This window comes from Aquarana catesbeiana, linkage group LG01 (assembly GCF_042186555.1).
Source record: "Aquarana catesbeiana isolate 2022-GZ linkage group LG01, ASM4218655v1, whole genome shotgun sequence".
NCBI lineage: Eukaryota > Metazoa > Chordata > Amphibia > Anura > Ranidae > Aquarana > Aquarana catesbeiana.
In genome coordinates, this window is record NC_133324.1 from 737,422,773 (window position 1) to 737,449,709 (window position 26,937).

Here is a 26,937-nt window from a genome sequence, read left to right on the forward strand (position 1 = left end):
TTTATTGGGATTTCATTTGATCGACCAACACAAAGCGGCACATAAATTGTGAAGTAGAAGGAAAACATGGTTTTCAAAATTTTTTACAAATAAAACATCTGAAAAGTGTGCCGTGCATTTGTATTCAGCCCCCTTTACTCTGATACCCCTAACTAAAATCTGGTGGAACCAATTCCCCTCAGAAATCACTTAATTAGTAAATAGGAGTCCACCTGTATGTAATTTAATCTCGGTATAGATACAGCTGTTCTGTGAAGCCCTCAGAGGTTTGTCAGAGAACCTTAGTAAACAAACAGCACCATGAAGGCCAAGGAACACACCAGACAGGTCAGGGATAAAGTTGTGGAGATGTTTAAAGCAGGATTTGGTTATAAAAAAAACATCCCAAGCTTTTAACATCTCACGGAGCACTGTTCAATGCAGCATTCAAAAATGGAAAGCGTATGGCACAACTGCAAACCTACCAAGACATGGCCGTCCACCTAAACTGACAGGCTGGGCAAGGACAGCATTAATTAGAGATGCAGCCAAGTGGCCCATGGTAACTCTGGAGGAGCTGCAGAGTTCCACAGCTCAGGTGGGAGATTATGTCCACAGGACAACTATTAGTCATGCACTCCTCAAATCTGGCCATTATGGAAGAGTGGCAAGAAGAAAGTCATTGTTAAAAGAAAGCCATAAGAAGTCCTGTTTGTGAGAAGCCATGTGGGGGACACAGCAAACATGTGGAAGAAGATGCTCGTTAGATGAGACCAAAGTTGAACTTTTTGGCCTAAAAGCAAAAAGCTAGGTGTGGAGGAAAACTAACACTGCATATTACTCTGAACACACCATCCCCACCGTGAAACATGGTGGTGGCTACATCATGTTGTGGGGATGCTTTTCTTCAGCAGGGACAGGGAAGTTGGTCAGTTGATGGGAAAATGGATGGAGCCAAATACAGGGCAATCTTAGACGAAAACCTGTTATAGTCTGCAAAAGACTTGCGATGGGGCGGAGGTTCACCTTCCAGCAGGAAAAACTACCCTACACATACAGCCAGAGCTACAATGGAACGGTTAGATCAAAGCATATTCCTGTGTTAGAATGGCCCAGTCAAAGTCCAGACCTAAATCAAATTGAGAATCTATGACAAGACTTGAAAATTGCTGTTCACAGATGCTCATCCAATTTGACAGAGCTTGAGCTTTTTTTGCAAAGGAGAATGGGCAAAAAATGTCACTCACTGCATGTGCAAAGCTGGTAGAGACATACCCAAAAAGATTAATTAATTTGTAAAATATTAATTTGTAAAATATTATGAAAACCAGTGATCATTTTTCTTCCACTTCACAATTATGTGCCACTGTGTTGGTCTAAAAGATAAAATCCCAATAAAATACATTTACGTTTTTGGTTGTAACATGACAAAATGTGGAAAATTTCAAGGGGTATAAATAGTTTTTCAAGGCACTGTATGTCAAAGTATTATAGCACTCCTTTACTATTTTTATTGGAATTTTGATGAACATAGACATCAACCATGCAGGGGCAAACTTAGGCACACTGGTATCATTAATACCGCAAGTCAAAAGCAGGATCTATATTCTCAGCGAAGGTCACGTATAAGAAGAATGAAAAGTCTTTGGGATACTATATATTTGTAAACCTCCTACCTCCATGTATATAAGACAGGCAGACATACCAGGGTATGCTCAAAGTGGTGATCAGGAATGTCAACGTGTGCTGTTTTGCGTTGCATTAAGGTAGTACGTTGCGTAGACATAGACATTTGAGAAAGTTTAGGTTATGTACTTATTGCAGTTTATCAAATCTGATATAAATGTATTCATATCTTTCTTACCCTATCTACATAGAACCATACAGTTTATTATATAAAAATCGTATGATTTGCTTCACATCCAATAGACTTAAAGCGGAGTTCCACAAAATTTCCTAAATTCAGCTTACTAGTAAGCTGCAATAATAAATATTGTCAAATGGCAATATAATTATTTTTTCCTAAGGGTTACCTTTTTATGCTGCGTTTCCTGTGTGAGCCACCCACGGGTATCGCCGTCATATTCGGCGGAGCACTGTCTCCTGGGAGCTATGAATCAATCTTCCCAGGAGTCAGTGTGGCTAGCCGTGTGCTTTTGTTTTTCTTCGTTGCCATCACAATGGGGGCGGGCACTTCCGACGACGACGCCCATTGTGATGGCAACGTCAGAAGCTTACGGCGCTGCTTCACGTAAATAATGTGCATGCGCGGGAACAGGCGGTGCATGCTGGTAGCTCAGCATGCATGGTATCCCAGAACTGTCTGCTTGTGGGCTTCATATGCCCACAGGCAAGATGACAACTGCCAGTAACACATAATAGAAGTTATTTTTATATACGAAACCGGACATCAGGGGGTAATTTTGAAAAAACAAGTTAGTGGGACATTTACATTATATGAACTAAAGAATTTAGAAAAAAAAAAAAATGATTTGACAGTGGAACTCTGCTTTAAAGTGGTTGTAAAGGCAGGTTTTTCTTTTATCTGCATGCATTCAAATGCATGCAGATAAAAAGCCTTCCGTGTGCAGCAGCCCCAGCGCCCCCAATACTTACCTGAGCCCCATCTCTATCCAGGTATGTCCACGAGTGAATCGGCCATCTGGGACTCTTCCTCTTGATTGGCTGAGACGCAGCAGCGGCGCCATTGACTCCCATGTCTTAACAGATACACGGAGCTACAGCTCAGCTGCCCCATAGCAAGCTGCTTGCTGTGGGGGCACTGAACAGGAGGGAAGGGTCAGGAGCTCCAGCCAGGGACCCCGAGAAGAGGAGGATCTAGGTTGCCCTGTGCAAAAACCATTGCACAGAGCAGGCAAGTATAAAAATTTTTTTTTTCTATTAAAATAACAAACAAGTGAGACTTTTACAATCACTTGATCACAATCACTTTAAAAAGGAAATATTTGGACAAACCAGAAGTTTACAATTCTCCCCATCACACAAAATTTAGATCTACCTAATGTGTGGGTTACCATGCTTTGTTTGGAATTCAATCAAACCATAAAAACTTTTCTCTTCTAAAGATTGGACAAGTCTGCAAAAACACAATACAAACTGTAAAATGTTCATGATTGGCAGGATTTGCCAATCCACCTATCCCTAGAGAGGAAAGTAAAATGCAGGGATTGACCCCTTCAAGAAAACACATTATAATAAATATAAATATATATTATTTACATATAAACACACACATTCTATAAATGTATTTGCAATATATATACCTGATGAGTCTTTGTCAGCTTCTGCAGACTGAGAGGCTTCTAATGAAGACACCACACTGGCTGCTTGAGGGACAGGCCCAACAGTAGCTGCAACAGGAGCGTTTTTCTTCTGTGCTATAACGACACTCCTGAGAAAAAGATGAAAAAGATAAACTGCTATTAAATGCCAATTCTGAAGCATTCAGCACAAAGACTTCAGAATAATGAACAGTTTGAACATCATTACACAAAAAATGACAGAACACACTGAATTTTGACATGACCACAAGAAAAATTACACTTTGTTAAAGCAAGTAAATATAAGAGGATCTGAGATTTGGTTACAAATATAAATAACAGCAATTTGCACTGAATATTTTGTATAAAATACACACAATAAATATACCCAATATAAATAAAGACCTCTTCACATTAATACAAAGAAGCACGTCTGATATTCACTTCTCTCTATAAAACACATTTTTCATTATTTTTGGGTTAAACTATAACTAGGTTGCATCACTAACCATCACAAATCAAATCTGTTCTCAAGGCCAGCAAAGCTGATTATAACATTGTCCTCTGAGACACCTTGATTCTTGATGACATGCAAGGCTTCCTTCCCTCTAACAAACTCCATTTCCTTAATACACAAGTCATCGTACCATGACAAGTGAATAAAGCAATAGCCAATTATTCAGCAGAAACCTTCTTGGCCATTAGGAACCTAATCCCATAAATCAGATAGCTCTTTCTATACAATGTCAATTGCAAGTTCCACCAAACTGCAAAATTCAAAATTAAGCTACACTTTAACAGCTCACTGTCATATTTAAAAGCAATGTATCTTTTAAGTAGCCAATGTGAGAACGGCAGTGGTTTCAAAGAGGGGCTTACATCACTTCTGACAGAACAAGGGTGAAAAGACCAGCAACCATAAATATTCAGAGGCATAAGGTCAGTGTGTTATTAGTCCCAATTATCCTGGACCGTAAGGAGGCTTTGTGGTGCAGATAATTATTACCTGTTGAATGAGTACAGATCACCAGACCTGGTCAGGCCACTTCCTCACTCAGGACTACGCGTTTATAACAAAAGATATGAACATTTAATATGATGATACACGTCATGAGAACTAGTTTGGTGTATGGCAAAATACGAGAGTTCAGACATTGCCCGTTTGTGTCTAGTTGCATTTACAGCCTTTAGAAAGCCATGGACAATGGAAGATATTCAGCTAAAAACAAAAAAGGATTTAGGGGTACCCAAAACCACAGAAAAACAGCTGTGATAAAAAGTCATCCTACTCGCTCTCTCTCCCAACCCCCCGCCCCCCCCCCCCCAAAAAAAAAAAAAACAAAAAAAAAAACAGAAGACTCCATGCACAGACCATATTCCCAACCTTTGTCTATGCCACCTGGAAAAAAAAATTCACAAATTACATACATTTTAGTAGGCTGACCAGTGACCAAGGTAAGAGTTACTAATAGCATTCATGAAAAAATCATGCCGCTGGAGGGCTTTGGTTTCAGGTAAGCCTGTCATAATGTGCTAGTATGCAATTCACAGTAGCACATTAAGATTTAAACTGCCAGTGACTTTTTTTTCTGTCGATTACTACTGCTTTAAAAAGACAGGTCTGGCAGGCTTTAGGGAAATTCCCCCTATAGATCAGCATTCAGGTAAACAGCCTTGAGGTAGACATCCAATACTCCCGCAAACATATGTACAAATAAGAAAGCACTGGATAGTGTAAAACCTTTAAAAAGGCTAATTTATTAAGCTAAAATCACACTTGCATATGTAAAATAAGAATGTAGATATCACCAAATTCAGTAGCTAACAACAGTGTCCACTCTATAGGGGGGAATTTCCCTAAAGCCTGCCAGACCTGCATTTAACTTGGGGGTTCCAGCCACATGTTAGGGGCACATCTGATCCCCTTTGGTGGTGGTCGGCCTTTGAGGTGAAGAGAGTATGATGTGGCCCACACTTTGATCTGCGACAATAAGAATCCTCAATATGATCTTTTACTGGGGACTCCATTTGTTTTCACTTGGGACTATTCACTTATATTTTGACGCTTATTATTTAGAGCAACACGTTGATTTACTACACTATAACATTTATTTATTTCACAGGTTTATAGTAATTTGTAGTTAAAGTACACGTAGCGTAGCACTTAATATTTTGCTTTTTGTCTATTGTGACTTAGATGTGGATCAGATCAAATTTTATGGTAAATTACTGCAGAAAACCAGTTAATTCAAGTGGTTTACATACTTTTTCTTGCCACGGTTTCAAAAAAAAAAAAAAAAACATTTTTGTAAATGCACAACAGCATTTAAAAGCCAAGGAGTCTAGCACAAATATTATATGCATCTTCTCCAACACTAGCATTTCAGCCTTACTTCATAAGGCTATCTATGAACATGTTAATTCTCAGCACAAGAGGTTTTTCACAACATCTAGCTCAGCTTGCTTTGATTTCCTCCTATGAGCTAATTGGGTGATGGAGTGAACAATTTTGAATTAACGCTGACCAACTAGCAGCAAGGACAATTGCAGCAACTCTTATTGAAAAGCACAAGTAGCAGAGCAGTGCTATGGGGAACTGTTAACTGGTATCTTTAAGGACTGAAATAAAGGAGCGTCCGTTGCCAATTTAGCTTTAGGGGGGCAGGTTCCAGGACTGCCATACTGGACCTAGCTTCTCTACCAAGCAAGACACTAAACACAAATTAACATGGGAATTGCAGTGAAGATTTTGCTGATTATATGCTTGCTCCATGGCGCAAACTTTTGAAGCCAAATGCAGCCAGGCAACCAACACCGGACAGCAAGTCATTAACAATTAATGTCCACGCAATGGCAGTTTTACTGCTACAGAGTGGCTCTCCTGTCCAGAATCATATATAAAATGTGATTCTGCACTTATGCCTGCAGAAGGCACATGCATGCAGTGCCAGCGGCCCGCTTTGGCTGTAATAATTCACAACAGAAGCCAATCTGCAGGTGTCGGGCACTCAATGTCCTCCGGCACCCGCCGATTATCAGTAATACACAGAGAACTGAGATGCACTATTTTGCCAAAAGTATTGGGACACCTGCCTTATTCCATAGGATTAAATATTGAGTTGGTCCACCCTTTACCAGCTTCAACTCTTCTGGGAAGCAGTCCACAAGGTTTAGGAGTGCATTTATGGGAATGTTTGACCATTCTTCCAGAAGCACATTTGTGCAGGCAATGATGTTGGACAAGAAGGCATGGCTCACAGTCTCTGCTCTAATTCATCCCAAAGAAGTTCTATTAGGTTGAGGTCAGGACTTTGTGCAGGTCAGTCAAGTTCCTCCACCCCAAACTTGCTCATCCACAATATATTGCCTAAAGTATTGGGCTACCCCTCCAAATGATTTGGTGGAGGGGGGATTATGGTGTGGGGTTGTTTTTCAGGGGTTGGGCTTGGACCCTTAGTTCCAGTGAAGGGAACTCTTAAGGCGTCAGCATACGAAGACATTTTGGACAATTTCGTGCTCCCAACTTTGTGGAACAGTTTGGGGAATGGCCCCTTCCTGTTCCAACATGATTGTGCACCAGTGAAGAAACCAAGCTCTATAAAGACCTGGATGAGCAAGTTTGGGGTGGAGGAATGTGACTAGCCTGTACAGAGTCCTGACCTCAACCCTATAGAACACCTTTGGAATGAATTAGAATAGAGACCGCGAGCCAGGCCTTCTCATCCAAGAACAGTGCCTGACCTCACAAACACGCTTCTGGAAGAATGGTCAAACATTCCCATAGACACACTCCTAAACCTTGTGGACAGCCTTCCCAGAAGAGTTTAAGTTGGTATAGTTGCAAAGGGTGGGCCAGCTCAATATTGAACCCTACAGACTAAGACTGGGAAAGTTCAGGTGTGTGTAAAGGTAGACATCCCAATACTTTTTACAATTTAGTGTATTTCTATGTAAACAAGGCATATCTCAGTCCTGACAGGGGGAAAGGGTTGTTTTCTGTGTCTCTGCAAAGCGGGGACTAAAATCAATCTCTTCCCCTCATAAAAGCAGCACATGGTGTAGGCAAAAACACTGGCTAGGCACACAATTAACCCTTTGATCATCCTAGATCAGGGGTCTCAAAGTAGCAGCCATCCAGCTGTTGTGAAACTATAAGTCCCATGAGGCATTGCAAGGCTGACAGTTACAAGCATGACTCCCACAGGCAGAGGCATGATGGGACTTGTAGTTTTGCAACAGCTGGGGGGCCACCAGTTTAAGACCCCTGTCCTAGATGTTTAACCCCTTCCCAGCCAGTTTCATTAGTACAGTGACTGTGCATATTTTGAGCACTGATCAGTGTAATAGTGTCGCTGGTTCCTGCAAAGTGTCAGTGTCTGATTTTATGCCGCAATATCGCAGTCGCGCTATACATCGCTGATCGCCGCCATTACTAGCCACTTCTATACTGAGCCAATTCTGGAATTCCTCTCCAACATGTAAAATCATCATTATTTTGCCAAAAATCACTCAGAACCCTCAAACACAATATTTACACCATTTTTTTGTATAGCATGAAAGATGATGTTACAGCGAGTAAATACCCAAACATTCCACGCTTTAAAATTGTGCACAGTCGTGGAAAGGCGCCAAATTTCGGTACTTAAAAATCTCCATATGCGACGCTTTAAATTTTTTTACAGGTTACCAATTTAGAGTTACAGAGGAAGTCTTGTGTTAGAATGATTTTTCTCACATTTGTGGCAATACCTCACGTGTGGTTTGAAAGCAGTTTACATATGTGGGCGCAACCTACATATGTGATCGCTTCTGCATGTGAACACAAGAGGACAGAAGCTCTTTATTTTTTTACACAGTCCTTTTACATTTTTTTTTCTTTTTTTCTGATCACTTTTATTCCTATTACAAGAAATGTAAACATTACTTGCAATAGGAATAAGGCATGACTGGTCCTCTTTATGGAGACATCTGGGGTCAACGAAATGCCAGATATCTCCTCTACCCAGAAAAGCATGCGATGTAAAAAAAAAAAAAAAAAAAAAAAAAAAAAAACACACCACAGCTCTCTGCTTTAAAGGAAAAAAAACTGTCAATGTTTGCATCTGCCAGTGCCGGAAGCAACGTCATGATGTCACTTGAGGCCTGTCAGTGTCATAGAGATGGCCAGGGACCATCTGGTCCATAGCCAGCACTATAATAAACCAGCGCCTGATCATATAAACAGAAAGTGGAAGAAAGTGGAAGAAAGTGGAAGAAAGTGGAAGAAAGTGAGGCCAGAACATATTGGCCCTATAAAGGATGGTGAAGGGAAATTGGTTACAAAAGATAAAAATAAGGCAAAAGTCTTAAATTTATTTTTATTTATTTCAGGTACTTATATAGCGCCGTCAATTTACACAGCGCTTTATATATACACATTGTACATTCACATCAGTCCCTACCCTGAAGGAGCTTACAATCTAAGGTCCCTAACTCACATTCATACATACTAGGGACAATTTAGACAGGATTCAATTAACCTATCAGCATGTCTTTGGAGGGTGGGAGGAAACCGGAGTAACCGGAGGAAACCCACGCAGGCAAAGGGAGAACATGCAAACTCCAGGCAGGAAGTGTCATGGTTGGGATTCGAACCAGCAACCCTTCTTACTGCTAGGCGAAAGTGCTATCCACTACACCACTGTGTCGCCCCATAAATGCATTTTTCTATTCAGTTTTCACAAAGGAAACAGGGAGGGTATAGTAACCACGACTGTAATGTTAAACACGTCACAGGATGTAACCTCATGAGTAACAGAAGACATTATCAGAAATAGATTAGAAAAATCTAACAAATAAAACACCAGGACCAGATGGCTTACATCCGAGGGTCCTTAAACTCAGTAAGGTGATAGCTAGACCATTGTTCCTAATTTTTATGAAACGTTTACTTTCTGGAATGGTACTGGCTGATTGGAGAAAAGCCAACGTGGTACCAATATTTAAAAAAGGGCAGAGATATAATCATGGAAACTACAGGCTAGTCAGCCTAACATCAATAGTATGTAAGCTAATGGAGGGGATAAGGGATTATATCCAAGATTATAGTAACAAAAACGGAATCCATGCTGATGAGTGGTAATTGGCACAGATTCATGAAGAATCGTTCTTGTCAGATCTATAAACATTCTATGAAGTAGTAAGCTGTCATCTAGATAGAGGTAGCTCTGTGGATGTGGTTTATCTGGATTTCGCAAAGGCATTTGATACAGTTCCCCACAAACTTTACAAACTAAGATTTGTTGGCATGGACCATAGGGTGAGTACCTGGATTGAAAACTGGCTAAAAGGGCAGGTCCAAAAGGTGGTGATAAATAGCGAGTACTCGGTATGGTCTGGTTTAAGTGGAGTCCACCAAGGATCTGTCCTGGAACCAATTCTGTTTAATGTATTCATAAACAATATAGAGGATGGGATAAACAGCTCAATATTTGCGGATGATATAAAGTTAAGCAGAACATTAACTTCAGTGCAGGTTGTGGAAACGTTACCAAATGAGGTTTAATGTTGAAAAATGTAAAGCAATGCATTTGGGTGCTAAAAATACAACCACAAGTTACTCGCTAGGGGGGAAACCTGTGGGGGAATCTAGGACAGAAAAGTACCTGGGGGTCCTAGTAGATGACAAGCTCAGCAATGGCATGCAATGCCAAGCTGCTGCAAGTAAAGCCAACAGAATATTGGCATGCAATAAAAAGGGGATTGACTCCAGAGATAAAACGATAACTTTCCCACTCTTCTAGACTCTGGTCCAGCCGCATCTTGAGTATGCCATCCAGTTTTGGGCACCAGCCCTCAAAAAGGATGTGCTGGAACTGGAAAGAGTTCAAAGAATAGCAAAAAAGATAATAAAGGAACTGGAGAATCGAGTACAAGCATTAAACTTATTCTCTCTGGAGAGGAGATGCTTGAGAGGGGATGTAATAGCGATGCACAAATACCGGTGACCCTAGCATAGGGAAAAAACTTTTCTGTGAGAATTTAAAGACACGTGGTCATTCACTGAAATTGGAAGAGGAGTGGTTTAACCTCAAACTGTGAGGGTTCTTTACTGAGCGGTAAGGATGTGGAATTCTCTTCCACATGCAGTGGCATCAGCATGGAGCCTCAATAGTTTAAAAAAAAAAAAAAAAAAAAAACTTTGATGGGCACCCTAACTATCACAACACACAGGGATATACAATGTACTATTGACATAAACACATGCATACACACACACACAAACACAGGTTGGACTGGATGGGCTGGTGTCTTTTCAACCTTACCAACTACAGAGGGGAAAAAAAGTATTTGCTCCCCTGCTGATATTGTATGTTTGCACACTGACAAAGAAATGGTCAGGCTATAATTTTAATGGTAGATTTTAACAGTGAGACAGAACAAAAAAAAATATCCAGAAAAACGCATTTCCAAAAAGTTAAAAATTGATTTGCATTTTAATGCGTGAAATATATTTGATCCCCTATCAGCAAGATTTCTGGCTCCCGGGTGTCTTCTATACAGTTAACAAGCTGAAATTAGGAACACTCTTAAAAGGGAGTGCTCCTAATTTCAGCTTGTTACCTGTTAAAAAAAAAAAAAAACACCTGTCCACAGAAGCAATCAGATTCCAAACTCCCCACCATGGCCAAGACCAAAGAGCTGTCCAAGGATGTCAGGGACAATATTGTAGACCTACACAAGACTGGAATTGGCTACAAGACCATCGCCAAGCAGCTTGGTGCGAGGGTGACAACAGTTGGTGCGATTATTCGCAAATGGAAGAAACACAAAATAACTGTCAATCTCCCTCAGTCTGGGGCTCCATGCAAGATCTCACCCAGTGGAGTTTTAATGATCGTGAGAACAGTAAGGAAACCGCCCAAAACTACACGTGAGAATCTCGTCAATGAGCTCATGGCACCTGGGACCAAAGTCACCAAGAAAACAATTGATAACACACTATGCCATGAAGGACTTAATTCCTGCAGTGCCCACAAAGTCCCCCTGCTCAAGAAAGCACATATACAGGCCCATCTAAAGTTTGCTAATGAACATCTGAATGATTCAGAGGAGAAATGGGTGAAGGTGTTGTGGTCAGATGAGACCAAAATCAACTCAACTCTTGGGTGAGAACCTCCTTACCTCAGTCAGGGCATTGGATGGGTATTTCAGCAAGACAATGACCCAAAACACACAGCCAAAAGCAACAGGAGCGGCTCAAGAAGCAGCACATTAAGGCTCTGGAGTAGTTTAGCCAGTCTCCAGACCTTAATCCCACAGAAAATATGTGGAGGGAGCTGAACGTTCGAGTCACCAAACGTCAGCCTCGAAACCTTAATGACTTGGAGAGGATCTGCAAAGAGGTGTGGGACAAAATCCCTCCTGAGATGTGTGCAAACCTTGTGGCCAACTACAAGAAATGCCTGACCTCTCATTGCCAACAAGGGTTGCTACCAAGTACCAAGTCATGTTTTGCTAATGGGTTAAAATGCTTATTTCAATCATTAAAATGAAAATCAATTAATAACTTTTTTCAAATGTGTTTTTCTGGATATTTCTTGCTATCTTGTCTCTTACTGTTAAAATAAACCTACCATTAACCACTTGCCGACCGGCTCACGCCGATATACGTCGGCAAAGTGGCACTTTCCCGGGAAACGACTTTTTTAAAAACATTTTTGGGCATATGTATTATAACAAAAAGTTTTCAAAAATTGTCACTGTTTATAGCGCAAAAAATAAAAAACGCAGAGGTGATAAAATACCACCAAAAGAAAGCTCTATTTGTGGGGAAAAAAAGGACGGTCAATTTTGTTTAGGTACAACGTTGCATGAACACGCAATTGTCAGTTAAAGCGACGCAGTGCCGTATCGCAAAAAATGGCCTGGTCATTAAGGGGGCAAATCTTCCGGTCTGTAAGTGGTTAAAATTATAGACTGATCAATCCTTTGTCAGTGGACAAACGTACAAAATCAGCAGGGGATCAAATACTTTTTTCCCCCTCATTGCATGCAACTATGACAATCCGGGTTCCCAATCGTACAGGAGAGCCCAGAAAGGCACCTGAGATCGGCGTGGGGGGAAACATCTCCTGCTGCCTGCAAACGCCATTCAGTGGCTGAATAGTTGCTGGGATGGCTTTTACATGTGAGGAAATCACCAGTTGGGGAAAAAAAAAAAAAAAAAAAGGATATCCGAATGATGTCTGTAGCTGCAGGCATCATTCAGATTAGAGGTCCACCGATATATCGGCCGGCTGATATATCGGCCGATAGTTGGTTTTTTTTACTTAATCGGCATTAGCCGATTGTGCTGATAAAAAAAAGCCGATTATACCTTCAGCGGGACTTGCAAATGACTTCTGTAATAGAAGTCAATGCAAGTTTTCTGAAGTTTTCTTCTCTCCTCCTCTGGGCAGCCTGTCAAGTCTGATAAGAAGATACATTGTATCTCTTTCAGGTTCTTTTATCAATAGACTGAACTCCGTGGAGAAGTTCTCAGTTTAACCATTTAAAGACTAAATCTTTTCTGACACTTGTTGCTTACAAGTAAAAATCCTGTATTTTCTGCTTGAAAATCACTTGGAACCCCCAAACATTATATATATTTTTTCTAGCAGAGACCCTAGGGAATAAAATTGCGGTTGTTGCAATATTTTATGTCACACGGTATTTGCGCAGCGGTCTTTCAAACGCAATTTTTTTTGAAAAAATACACTAATGAAAAAAAAAAAAAAAAAAAAAGCAGTAAAGTTAGCCCATTTTTTTTCGTCCAAAAGTTTTGATTACCTGATTTTGTGTATTTAATATTTAAGATAGTTATTTTTTTTTTAATCTAAATTATACATACAAGTGAACTGATTGGAGGTTTGTTTTGTTTAATAAATGTTTAAATATAAAAAATTTTCTGTATCACTTATTACTTAAGGCTGCTTTCACACTGGAGCGGGCATGCGTTGACGGTAAAACGCTGTTAGTTTTAGCGGCTGCTAGCGGGGCGCTTATAACCCAGCTAGCGGCCGAAGGGGTTAAATGCGCCCCTGAAGCGCTGCTGCTGAAACGCTTTGCAGGCGCTTCGGCAGCGGTGCGCATTCATTTCAATGGGCAGGAGTGGTGGAGGAGCGGTATACACTGCTCCAAAGATGCTGTTTGCAGGACTTTTTTTTAACATCCTGCCAGCGCATCACCTCAGTGTGAAAGCACTCGAGCTTTCACATAGACTGCAGGGGAGCCGTTTTACAGGCGCTATTTTTAGCCCAAAAGCGCCTGAAAAACGCCCCAGTGTGAAAGGGGTCTAACTGTTAGATTTTATGCGATGAAGGGAAAAAAAAAAAAAGAAATCGGCCTAATATATCGGCCCAAAAAAATCGGCATCATATATCGGCCATCGGCCACCGCGATTTCTAAATATCGGCTTTGGCATCGGCCAGAGAAAAACCCATATCGGTCGACCTCTAATTCAGATATTACAACCTTCAACCCTAGGATATCATTTGATGTCCTACGGGCGGAAAGTGCCTAGTATAAATATAAAATAAAAAAACATTTAAAATTCTATAAATAGATCTCATAGTTTGTAGAAACTATAAAATGTTTGGAGAAAAAGCAGGATATTTTGAACTTTGTATGAGGCACACTGCTACATAACATATTAAACCAATCAATGTAAACATTATTTAATACAACAGGCATACATAAGATTAACCATCTACAATTTTACCCATATACTAGAACTAGGCAAGAGTGGTTGGGATCCTTGTTTGCTCCCCCTCTTCCTTTTATGTTTTATATTCCTTCTCTTATTACATTATTGTTGGTATTAACTTTATTCTAGACATTCCCAAAACCCTGCATCTGCTCCTGATGAGTGGTATCCTAACCACAAAATGGGTAGAGCTTCCCTATGATGCGACGTCAGTTCTCCACGTTTTACTATTTTATATTAATACTATCATAATATTATTAACCAATTTATCATTGTTTATATATCCATATGTTACTATTACAATTTGGCTTACATACCCAAGGTCCACTACTATGCTTATTTTGTTGAATAAAATATGTAGCATTTATTTATTCTACATACAAGTTCCATACGCGAGCTATTACTGACTATGCTATTATATGTTTTACCATGATACAATGTTATGTATGCCTTTTGTATTAAATAATGTTTACATTGATTGGTTTAATATATGTTATGTAGCAGTGTGCCTCATATAAAGTCCCAAATATCCTCTTTTTTCTCCAAAGTAATAGGGATGGAGGTAAATCTTAGCTATTGCCTCACACAAAGTCCCAACACCACTTCTTGTTCTCGTTCTCAACCATAAAATGTTAGTACAAACCAATCAATATATGCTTCTTAGGATTTTTGTTTATCAAAAACATGTAGCAGAATACATATTGGCCAAAATCTATGAAGAAATTATATTTTTTTACTTTTTCTTTATTGAAGGGGTTTTATAGCAGAAAGTAAAAAATATTGGTTTTTCAAAATTGGTATTTTTTGTTCATAGCGTAAAAAAATACAAACCGCAGCGCTGATCAAGTACCACCAAAATAAAGCTATATTCGTGGGAAAAAGATAACACATTTTATTTTGGTACAGTGTCGGAAAAAAACAGGCAATTGTCAGTTAAAGTAACAGTGCCGTAGCACAAAAAAATGGCCTGGTCATAAGGGGAGTAAATCCTCCAGAGGTCAAGTGGATAAAGGCATTCTACATAAAATCCCCCAGTACAAGTTTCTTTTGAGCAATAAGGAGGGAAGAAAATGGTCATTTGTTAATTTAAATCACTGACACCATAATATTAATCAAACTCAATTGTACATTAGATGGTTAGCGTGGCAGAAATTATATATTCCTTCTTCTACTGTCTATATTTTGTATGCAGTTAGTTACACCATTCCCTTGCAATATATGATTTACAAACATCATCATAATAATAAAAGGTTGTGGTCTTCTCAAAGAAAAACGGAAAAGAGCACAAAAATAGTTAACCAAGACACAGTTTACTATTTATTTAGGCAAACTTTATTTGCTTCTTTTTTTTTTTGCTTTATAGGTCACTGAGTGGTGGAGTATGTGTATGGATGTGTGTAGTTGTGGTGGGGGGGAAATGTGTTGTGTTTGCTATGCTGATGACAAATGGAAAAACTACCTCTATGAATACATATATGAAGAGATATGCAATGCCCATGGTTTAATGTGAAATTATATTTTAATGCTTGTTTTCATGGTCTCGTCCAACTGAATACGGTATATAGAGACAATATCGAAGTATCACTGAGCCCCAATACAATCACTGAGCCATTGAATAATGGAGAATTAATTGAATAGTTGAGATATAAAATATAAATGAAGATGTGTTTTTAATAAAGGTCCAGTTAAAAAAAAAAAAAAAGAAGGGGTATGAACTTTGACTACAGTAGCAGTACAATTGGTAACAGTAGCAATACATAAACATGGTCTTTTAGGCATTCTCATTTTCTGCAGAGCTAGAGACAAGAAAGCAGTGCAGACAAACTTTATCTCTATAATTTCTGGCACCCACTAATCGCTAGGATGGATGTGTATATGATAGCTAGAACATCACTAGCATGGGAACCAACATGCACACCTTGGCTACAGCAGCCCCTCTTCTGGCAATATTTCAATGGGACAGCCTTCAGTTAGCTGCTAGTGTATACTTTCCAGCTATAGCTAGATAGATGATAATCCTCAAGATATGAGGAGACTTGATTTCTGACAAAGCATTCCAGAGATAAATGCAGTATCAGAGGGATACTTTGAAATTCCCAGGGACAACCCACTGGTGAAATGATACACAAGAAGTACTTAAAGACGATGGGTCTTTGTACACAGACTGTGAAGCAGTTGGGACCAGCACTGTCACTGCTTCAAATGCTAAACATGAAACCAAACATCACATGCACACAAAGTCATGAGTATACTATAACTATATAGAAGAGAACCCCATGAAAACAAATACAGACACCCAGCTTTCCAACCTCAGTCTTTAAAGTAATGTCACTACAAAGCTCTGTGCCATATAACACCACGTACCGCTGACGATTATAAATGCAGAGTGCCCCTAAACAGGCACAAGTAATGTACTTTAAAATGTACCTCATGTGAAAAACATGATCTCAGAATCATAATATACCACATATACCCTTTAAAATCCATTCCTTAATACATCATTAAAATAGGGTTGTACAATTAATAAAATATACATTAAAAAAAAATTGAAAACGTTACATTTTTGTTGTACCAATACAGATTCAATTATGGTGTGTATATCAAAGCCCAAGGAAAATGCATAAAGTTTAACAATGTGTTTAATTGTAATGAAGTTGCACAATATTTTGTGGTGAAGTTTATTTATACTGTATACATGATATCAGCAGGATTTTTTAGGTGAGCCTTACAGCTATGAGAGTTTCCCAGTCTTTCTTCCCTCCAGTGTGTCCTTTAACAGCCCATGTCCATACACTACAGCGCGCATTCTCCGCTTTACCCTTTGGTCTGTGCCACTTTTTGGTGGATGTGTGGTCCCTTTTTTGAGGGTTGGAATTTTGGGGTGTGTGGCTGTGTGTAAGCCAACCACGGACCTATTTTCATAGCAGCTGTGCCTCCTTTTTAATGGGTTCCTGGGCTTGAACCTGGGGAGGGGTTTCCTGCCTCAAGGTCTGGCCTAGAACAGTTTTGCATTTCAGCAGAAGTGTTTTCCACCCAACTTCAGGGCACAAGTGATGGTTGTAGCTCAGAAAATTTGTACATTCCTTTGAACTCAGGGGAGTGCCTTTTGCCCAGATACAAAGGGCAGATATGACAGCCAGTGAGTGATCATTTTGTTGCAGTGAGGTGCTTTGCAATAGTGCGGAGTGACTTCCACCTTGCGAATCAGGGAGAGAAGGCTAGAGGGTTTTTTTTTGCTATTTTTGTGAGGTTGGTAATGCGGTGAATTTTTTTATATTGGTTGCCACATAGATCCATTACATTTATGTTTAAGGAGTTTACATTGGGAAAATTTTCCTTTATGTGTTTCACACACGGTGTATGGCTGGTATTGGTTCTCCAGTACATATTAAGGGTTATTTGACTCACTGGTCATATAGGAATGTTTTGGGATTCAGGGACTACATTTTTTTACCCTAAAGTGTAGGCATAAGATTTCATTTATAAAAGTGTTTAAGAATACTTTGGTACTATAAAAAATGTTTTATATGTATCTTTGCCTGGATATTTAGGATCCCTCCATGGGCTGGTTAGCCCATTCCAACACCAGAGTGCGGTAATCTATTTTTGCTGACAATTTACCTGCAAGTATCTAGATTGCGTATTACATCTATATTCCATGTATACTTTATACCTGTATATCATATACTACATATTTAATCTGATGTGTTAATAGTAGTGAGTATAGGTTTCATACGTTTGTATTGCTGATAACTCTAAGGAAACTTGTACATATCAATGACCCGATCCTGAGGAAGTGCAATTAGACCAAGAAACACTTCAAAATCATGGAAATTGATATATGCATCACTGTTGAATCTGCATTGGTACAAACAAAAAATAATTATTGGTGAAGTCAATACTTTATTGTATATTTTATGAATTGTACAGTTGATGTTTTTAATGATGTATTAAAAACAGGGTTAGATTAAAAAGAGGGACTATGTTTTTGAAATATAGTTTTCCACCTGTTAAGTCCCTTGGCCGTGACTGTTGAGTGGCACCCTGTGTATCTGTATAATCTTTAGGATTGTACCTCTTTATGAAATGAGTTAGTCAATATGCGAGTTTCACTTTTTTTCCCTTCAATGATATACGACTGATGAATATTAATTTCATTGAGAACAATATGCTAGAGGAAGCTATAATGCACATAAAGTCTTCTTTTACCAAATAATTTGCCAAATGCTCCAGCTTCCAGGATTAATAGTTAGCCAGACTCTTCCAGGTCCAATAGCAGTCCTATGGTTTGCAATATTTACACAAGGGTGGTCCATTTACATGGGTGTGCTGATTAGGTCTGCCTATCAGTTTTTCAGACGGACCTGATCAGAAGCTCTGTGTAAGTCTATGGGGCAGAAGGATGTAAACAGATATGTGTCTGTTTACATCCAATTACCTTAGAGTCCATCCAGGTGCAAAGAAAAAAAAATGGAATGTCTGCATCCTTTTCTGATTTTCCTGACCTAAGCATGACAGATCAGGGGTAGTCCGATGTAAACCGACATAAAGTTGGTTTATGTCAAACTTTCCATAGATCAAATATGGGTCTGCAAAGCTCCTGCAGCAAAAACTGGACAGAGGTGAGAAAAATTTAGATCCGCTCTGCTCCAACTCAGCAAGAGATCCGCTCTGCTCCAATTCCGCAAGGGATCCGCTCTGCTCCAATTCCGCAAGGGATCCGCTCTGCTCCAATTCCGCAAGGGATCCGCTCTGCTCCAATTCCGCAAGGGATCCGCTCTGCTCCAATTCCGCAAGGGATCCGCTCTGCTCCAATTCCGCAAGGGATCTGTTCATGGATCCCCTGCTGATTGGACCAGATTCAGTCTGCGTGAAAAAGGGCTTCACAGAGCCCTGGAAAGGAGTAAAGACTAAAAGGGATGCAATTCTACTATACGTTACCTACACAATGGGGTATATTTATAAAGTAGGGATGTCATTTTCAACAATCATTCACAGGAGATGAATATTCCTGGTGTTCTAAATGACAGTAATAGATTAATCTGCAGTTCATATTTGGTGATGTCACATTCACAGCTTTATAAAAGTATACCTGTGTGTGTGTGTATTTTATCAGTATTCTTTGATTTAGTGAATAATAAGACAAATCTCAAGCATAAGCATCATGGGCCTAAAACTAAATCGTAATGATTGGGAAGATCGGCAATCTAAATTGGTAAATGTCATTCCTATGCCCCGTACACACGATCGGGATTTTGGTCAGAAAAAGATATGATGGCTCTTCAGACAGGATTCCGCTCAAGTTTGCCTTGCATACACACGGTCACACAAAAGTGCTCTGAACTTTCGACCGCCAAGAACGCGGTGACGTACAACACTACGACGAGCCGACAAAATGAAGTTCAATTCTTCCGAACATGCGTAGGAAGTTTGCGCGAAGGAATTGCTACAGACGATCGCATTTTCGGATAGGAACTTTTTCCGACCGAAAAATTGAGAACATGCTCCCAATCTTTTGCTGGCTGGAATTCGGCCAGCAAAAGTCCAATGGAGCATACACACGGTCGCATTTTCCGACCAAAAGCTCTCATCGGTCTTTTGTTGGCCGAATTTCTGATTGTGTGTACGCGGCATTAGACGCATACAATTTTCTAAAAGATAGTCGTTCATATAGATTGTTTTCACACGTTTGTCCTCTGGTGTCCATTAGCAGAGTATATGGCAATCTTTGTCCAAATGAATGCCCTGATATAATCTATCCAGTGTATGTTGTATAATCACAACACTGGCACTACATCTCTAGGAAAAGCATATTAAATCTCCATTATGAGTGCTGTTCCATGACTAAGGTTGAGCAGCTTACTGATTAACAGACAAAAATGGTTCATGGTCAGAATGTCTCCAAAACTTCCGACCTGTGTCTATATTAAACTATTTCTATGCTACCAAACACATCGGTTTAAAACACGAGCTCAGATCAATAACATTTTTTACTTTTGTTGAGAACAGAACCTCTGTGCACCTTGTACTGCTGTCTGGGGTCCCTGTTAGGGAGATGCCCTTGACCTGTGATCACCAGGACAGAAAGTGAGAGGAAATCTGTCAAGTTGGGACACAAGGAAATATTAAAAAAAAAAAAGGACAGTTATTTTAAATCTTCCCCAATCTATTTAAAACAAAATAAAGAGTTGATTGCAGTTCAACTTTAAATCTGATCTCCATCTTTTAGTGAAATTTAAGCAGTTAATTTGAACAAAGCTGGTCCAAACAAACTATTTTACTTCACTAACAGATGCAGCAGTTGTATGTGCTGTATGAAATGTATATAGCCTCAGCTACATACAATATACAGCACTGTGTTCTGGCAACAGGATGGGAACACCCTGCTCTTTAAACAAAATAGAGTTGGGCCGAACATTGCTCAGCCATTCACAGCAAACTTTGTATTCCATGAATGAATACGAAACTCTCCCTGATTGGCAGAGGAAGAGAGGCAGGCAGGGGATGTTAAAATGGTCCAAAAGGAATTATTTAAAGATCACTAAAGCCTAGAGCAGGGATCTTCAAACTACGCCCTCAAGCTGCTGTGGAACTAGACGTCCCATGAGGCAATGTAAAACTCTGACATTCATAGACATGACTAGGCATGATGGGAATTGTTCCTGAACTGGAGGAGGGCCATAGTTTGGTGACCCCTGGCCTAGAGATTTGCTTTAAGTCAGCAACCACAACCCTTGTGAGCAGGATATTCAGAATGCATATAGCTTTATTAGCAAATCAGTGATGGGGAAATGTGTCAAAGAAGGTTGGTTCCCAGGTGGAGAAATTGCTGTATGCACGCATTTTATTGAGAACTAATAATTACGGCAAGAGGAGTTAAGACTGGAGTGCAGCTGATATATTTTCTCCTAATTCTGATAGGGAGTGGAAAGGGACTACGCTGGCCAGCACCCAGATTGTCCATGTACAGGAGGGGCAAGTTTTGAGTGCAGCTGTGGACTTGAGTATGTGTCTGCCTTGCTGAGCTGTTGGCTGTGTGGCCGTCTGTGGCTTTTCTACAAGTATGTAGCAAGTAAAGTCAGAGTGAAGTTAGAACTCCTGGTCTGCATACTTGCCCCAAGTCAGGCTCTCAGACAGTGCTGAAGTAAAAGGATTGTCAAGAAAGCTGTGTGAAAAGCATTTTCACATCAGCAATAGCAGCCTGTTTCTCTCAGCCCAGGTTTCTTTTAACTATACTTGACAACCTCAGTTTCTCTGAGTTCATTGACAGACACAGCCTTCTTTATTCAGAACCAGAGGGTTGTACCGCCCCCTACAGGAGTAGGACACTAGGCAGAAAAAAGACTTGGCTACGTCCATGAGCAGTCTTAGGTGATATACACTCCTCTCTGCTATAGGCCTTCAGTTATTTAACAAGCCGTATCTGAAGTATTAAAAACTCCACAGAGGGGCGGGTGCTGTGTGTCAATTAACTCAGAGAAATGGATTTTACGGCAAGTCAAAAATCCTATTTTCTCATTTGTTCATTGACAAACACAGCCTTCTTTATTCAGAACCATAGGGATGTTCCAAAGCAGAGCCAAACGTGAGGGGTGGGGCAGCCAACAAAAAACCAGGCCAACCAGACAACCTGGAGCTCAGCGAGAACTGGAGCCCAACCTGAAAAGCAAGAAAACCGCTTCATGAGGGAAAAACCCTCTATACCGCAGCCTGCAGAACCTTGCGGCCAAAAGAAGCATCCGCAGATGCCAGCACATCCACCTTGTAAATTTTTGTGAAAGTGTGCACCGACGACCAGGTGGCCTCCTTGCAAACTTGCGTTACTGATGCCTGATAACGGAAGGCCCAGGAGGCACTCAGCGCCCGAGTCGAGTGCGCCTTCACTGGGAAGGGAGGAACCCGACCCTTGATGGAATAGGCCTGAGTCACCGTCTGCCTGATCCATCTAGAAATGGTCGCAGAGGAAGCAGATAGCCACTTCTTTGGTCCGTCTGTGACCACGAACAGACAGGAAGTCTGACCTTTGAAAAGACTCAGTGGCCGCCAAATACACCCTGACAGCCCGTACCACATTTAAAGTGTGCAAGGCAAATTCCCTCGGATCTTGCGGCCTGGGACAAAGAAAAGGCAACACGATGTCTTCATTTAAATGGAAATCAGAGACAACCTTTGGAAGGAAAGAAGGACAAGGACAAAGCACCACCTTGTCCCTATGAATCACCAAGTAGGGCGTGCGACAGGAGAGTGCCACCAACTCCAAGAAGGCCACCTTCTGTGAAAGCGTGAGCAGGGGAATTTCTCAAATATTTACAAACGGAGGCTTCTGTAGAACCGAAAGTGCAAGATTTAAGTGCCACGGTGGCAAGCGAGATCGCACCGGTGGAACCACATGTCGCACTCCCTGAATAAAGGTATGCACCAGGGGAATGCGAAGCCAGGGAGTATTGAAAGAAAACCGCCAAGGCCAACACCTGGCCCTTGACAGTATTTAAGGCCAAATTCTTTTCAACGCCCCTCTGAAGAAAAGTCGAAATCCGAGTCACCGAAAAGGAACGTGGGTGAAATACCACCGACTCACACAATGAAATGTACACTTTCCACATCCGATAATATACCTTCCTGGAAGTAGACTTTCTAGCATTGAGCAGTGTTGGAATTACCGACGCAGATAAGCCCCTATCCCTCAAAACCTGGCTTTCAATAGCCAGGCCGTTAAAGCTAGCGACGGTAAAGCAGGGTGGAAAAAAATCGGCCCTTTGGATAGCTGATCCTCCCTGAGAGAGTGACCAGACACCAGGTCGGCGTACCAGTCCGGGGCCACTAGAATGACCGGAATTCCTTCGGCCTCGATCCTGTGCAACAGCCGCAGCAGAAGATTGAGAGGAGGAAAGGCGTAGATCAGACAATACTGGCCCCACGGAGCAACCAGAGCATCTGAGGCATCTGCCAGAGGGTCCCGAGACCTGGCCACAAAACTCTGCACTTTCCTGTTGATTCCGGGTGCAATCATATCTACCTCTGGAAATCTCCAGCGTAGATAGATCTGTTGAAATACCTCCTGATGGAGGGACCACTCTATTTGGTCCAATACTTGACGACTGAGGTAATCTGCCTGCCAGTTGTCCACCCCCAGAATGTGAACGACGGAGATGGCCGGGACTAAACGCTCTACCTACCGTAGAATGCCGGCAACTTCCAGGCCGGCTAACACACTCCTTGTTCCTCCCTGGTGGTTGACATAGGCCACCGCCATGGCATTATCTGATTGGGCCCGTATCGGGAGCCCCCGAAATCGATCCGTCCAATGATCCAGACAGAGTCTGACTACCCGGCATTCCAAGATGTTGATAGGTAGCCTGGATTCCTCCAGCATCCAGTGACCCTGAGCCGAGCTCAGGTCCAGGACTCCTCCCCACCCGGGCAGACTGGCATCGGGTGACCACCATCCAGTACAGCGGGAGAAAGCATTTTCCCTGCCAAAGAGCCGGGGAACAAAGCCACCAGATCAGGGAGCCTTTGGTTCCTTGACTCGGCCGAATCTGACTGTCTAGAGGCTCCGAACATTTGTCCCATTTTAACAAGATCTCCCTTTGCAGGGGTCTTGTATGGAACTAGACCGCCGCAAACGTAGACACCATCAGGCCCAGTACACGCATGCAAGTCCGCAGGGAGACCCACCTGCTGGACAACAGCAAGTGGGCTGCCGCCTGTAATTTGTGGAGCTTTTCCTGCGGAAGGACCACTCTGGCCCGAGCAGAATCCAGAGTCGGACCAAGATAAACCAATTTCCGAACTGGAACCAACGCAGACTTTTGGCAATTTATCAGCCACCCAAAATCTGCCAGAGAGTTTGAACAGTGATCTCCGCGTCGCCTCTCAGGGCCGCTGGGGACTCTGCTCGCAGCAGGTGGTCGTCCAGGTTGCCCAGAACAGCAATTCCCCGCTGGCGTAGCAGCGCCATAACCGGGGCCAACACTTTGGTGAAGAGCGGAGGCGAGAACAAAGGGTAATGCCGCAAACTGATAATGCTCCTCTCCCACAGCAAAGTGGAGGAACCGCTGGTGCTGTGCAAAAATCGGAATGTGCAGGTAGGCATCCTTGATGTCGATCCTTGATGGCGATGAAGAGATGCCTCCACGGAGCGAATGGACTTCATTCTGAACTTCCGCACCCACACACAGCGGTTCAGGGCCTTGAGGTCCAGAATCTGACGTACCGTACCCTCTTTTTTGGGGATCGTAAATAGGTTTGAATAAAAGCCCTGTTCCGAACCAAGTTCATCACCCCTTGGAGCAACAGGGCTTGCACCGCACCCCAGAGGGCTAACAAGTGGTCCTGAGACTGATGCAGATTGGACGGAAAAAATCTGCTTGGGGACAAGTATGGAACTCGATCTTGTAAACAGACAGAATCACTTTGTGGACCCACTTGTCGTTTATAAGAGTCCACGGGCCCGGAAACCAGCGAAGACGTCCCCCCATCTGGACTGTGGGTGAGGGCGCCTCTTCATGCCAAAGGAGCCTTATCTGGGGGTCTGGAGAAACCCACTCGGTTTGCCGACCAGGGCCGCTTGGGACCTTCCGAGGTGGGCTTGAAAGACTGAGCCTTTGTCAGTGGACCCTCAGGGACGAAAAAAAACTTTGTGTGCCGAGAAGGAAGGGCCACGCTTGCGACTTGGCTCCTTCCCCTTTGACTGTGGAAGAAAAGTACTCTTTCCCCATGTGACACTCTTAATGATATCATCCAGAGTGGCCCCAAACAAATGATAGTCTTAAAAAGGCAGATCATCTAGGGCCTTTTTAGAGGCCTGTCCCGCAGTCCAACACTTCAGCCACAATACCCGAAGCAATACCGCTGAAACCGATAGCTTAAAAAGCAAGGGAGCTGCTTTCAAAGAGGCATCGCAGACAAACTGCAGCCCCTGGACCAGTTGGTCTGCTAATTCCATGAAGGCAGAAGGAAACTGGTCAACCTTCCAGGTCACGGCACAACAGCTTCTCCCATTCTGTCAGTATTTGCGACACCAGAGAAATAGCCAAAACCGGCCGAAGCGCCAAAACCCGCAATAGGGAACATAGTGCGGCTCAGAGACTCTGCCTTCCTGTCAGCCGGGTCTTTAAAGGCCGGAAAGTCCTCAACTGGCATCATAGTGGTTTTGTTCAACTGAGAAACCAGGGGATCCACCACAGGTGGAGTTGTCCATTTTTTGGGCAGACTCTCCTCAAAAGGGATAACGCACAGTGAAACACTCCACAAAGGAGCGTTTTGGACAACCCCGTTCTTTATAGACAAACTTGTCAAAAAAAGGAGGGATAAGGGAACACTTTTCCTGCGGCTTTTGAGTGCCAAAGGGGACCGGCACCTCCACCGCAGCTGCATCCTCCATTTTTAACATTTCCCGCACAGAAGCAACCAGTGCGTCCACCAGCGCATGGGCCCGTCCATGGCAGCCGAATCAGATTCAGGATCTAATGAGACAGATGAAGCAGGGGAAGGTGGGAGACGCTTCTTGCTAATCCGCCGCCCAAGAGCCACCTCCACCCAGGACACAACGGACTCCAGGGCCGCCGTCAGTGAGTCAACGGATGACTGGGACCCAGAGGGACCTGCAGTCTCTGACAGGGGGTCAAGTGGGGAAACATGTTCCTGAGACTCCATAGGACAGAAAAAAAAAAAAGGAAGAGAGCCCCACACCAAGAGTGACCACTACAATGGGACACCCCCCAGACCGGTAGTGGTACCAGACCATCAGAACACCCCACAGCCTGCAGCAGAGAGAGGAGGGATCCCCAAGACTCACCACCCCACCAGCTTAGCACTTGCTGCCTCAGATGTAGACCTGCACACAAGTGGCGACCAAGGGGAAGAAAACACAGGAGTCAGCGCCAGGTTGAAAGGAGGAGCTTCAGCCTGCCAAAAAAACGTTGTCCTGGGCTACACAGTAATGGCCGTCTTTGCCTGAGCCAAAATACACCATGTCATGGCCGCCGGCCATAGGATGTCATCAGGCACTAGGGAAAAGGACCGGAAAAATCCAGGAAAAAAAAAAAAAAAAAAAAACAACTTAAAAAATAAAAATTGCCAGGACAAGAGATCCCAGCAGGGAACTAGATCCTTACTCCTGACTAGGCAGAAAAAAAACTGAAGGCCTATACCAGAGAAGGGGGTGTGTATCACATAGGACTGCCCATGGGCGTAGCCAAGTATTTTTTCTGCCTAGTGTCCTACTTCTGTAAGGGGTGATATAACCCTATGGTTCTGAATAGAGAAGGTTGTGCGTCAATGAACGAATGAGAAAGTTTTTGTTTCATAATTGATTATGGATATTATTAGACATACTTACTAATTCGATTTTTTAAAGACATATGCTCTACCCATGATAAAGACGTTTATAACATAACACAGGTAATATTTTTCTAGTCCAAACCATATGATAGCAACCATACCTGTCAAATGATCGAAACTGTACTGAATGCTCAGCAGCAGGGTCACCAAGTGCTCCTAGGAACGTGGGAGGTAATAAAGTTGGGTCGACAAGGGATTCTTCAGTTGAAGAGCTCACCAGGCTCCGGAGAATGTCTTTTACATTCACATTCTTGGTAGTGGACTGTTCTCCATTCCCATCACCTACAGTATCATTAGGTTTTCTGACTTCCGAAGACAGGGTATGCAGTACTTCACTAATTGCATCTGGCCCTGAACTCACGGGATCAGTTCCAGCTTCCATCTCTGAATTACAACCAGACACCAAAATTTGTTCTTCTCCAATACCAGAGTCTCTTCTTCTTACAGATATAGAGCTCTCCAAATCCTCTGAAGCTGCTGGTATGGCACCGGGCAGAGAATCTGAAATTAAGTTGCAAGCCAGATCAAGCATTTTAAAAACCAGAAATAAATTATTTTATTTAAAATATTTTTGTATACGACTTTGGAATTTAGTCTTTGGGCACC

At 42.0% G+C, this 26,937-nt stretch overlaps 1 protein-coding gene across 1 annotated transcript in view; it reads right to left on the reverse strand.

Annotated features, from left to right (window-relative positions):
- LRBA (LPS responsive beige-like anchor protein) overlaps positions 1-26,937 on the reverse strand; it is a 1,038,582-nt gene that overhangs the window by 792,896 nt on the left and 218,749 nt on the right. Inside the window, exons 29-30 of the mRNA XM_073604899.1 lie at positions 26,433-26,832; positions 3,264-3,391 (exon numbers count right to left, since the gene is read on the reverse strand). Of these exons, the coding sequence (XP_073461000.1) occupies positions 3,264-3,391; positions 26,433-26,832 (528 nt within the window). The remainder of the gene's footprint in view (positions 1-3,263; positions 3,392-26,432; positions 26,833-26,937) is intronic.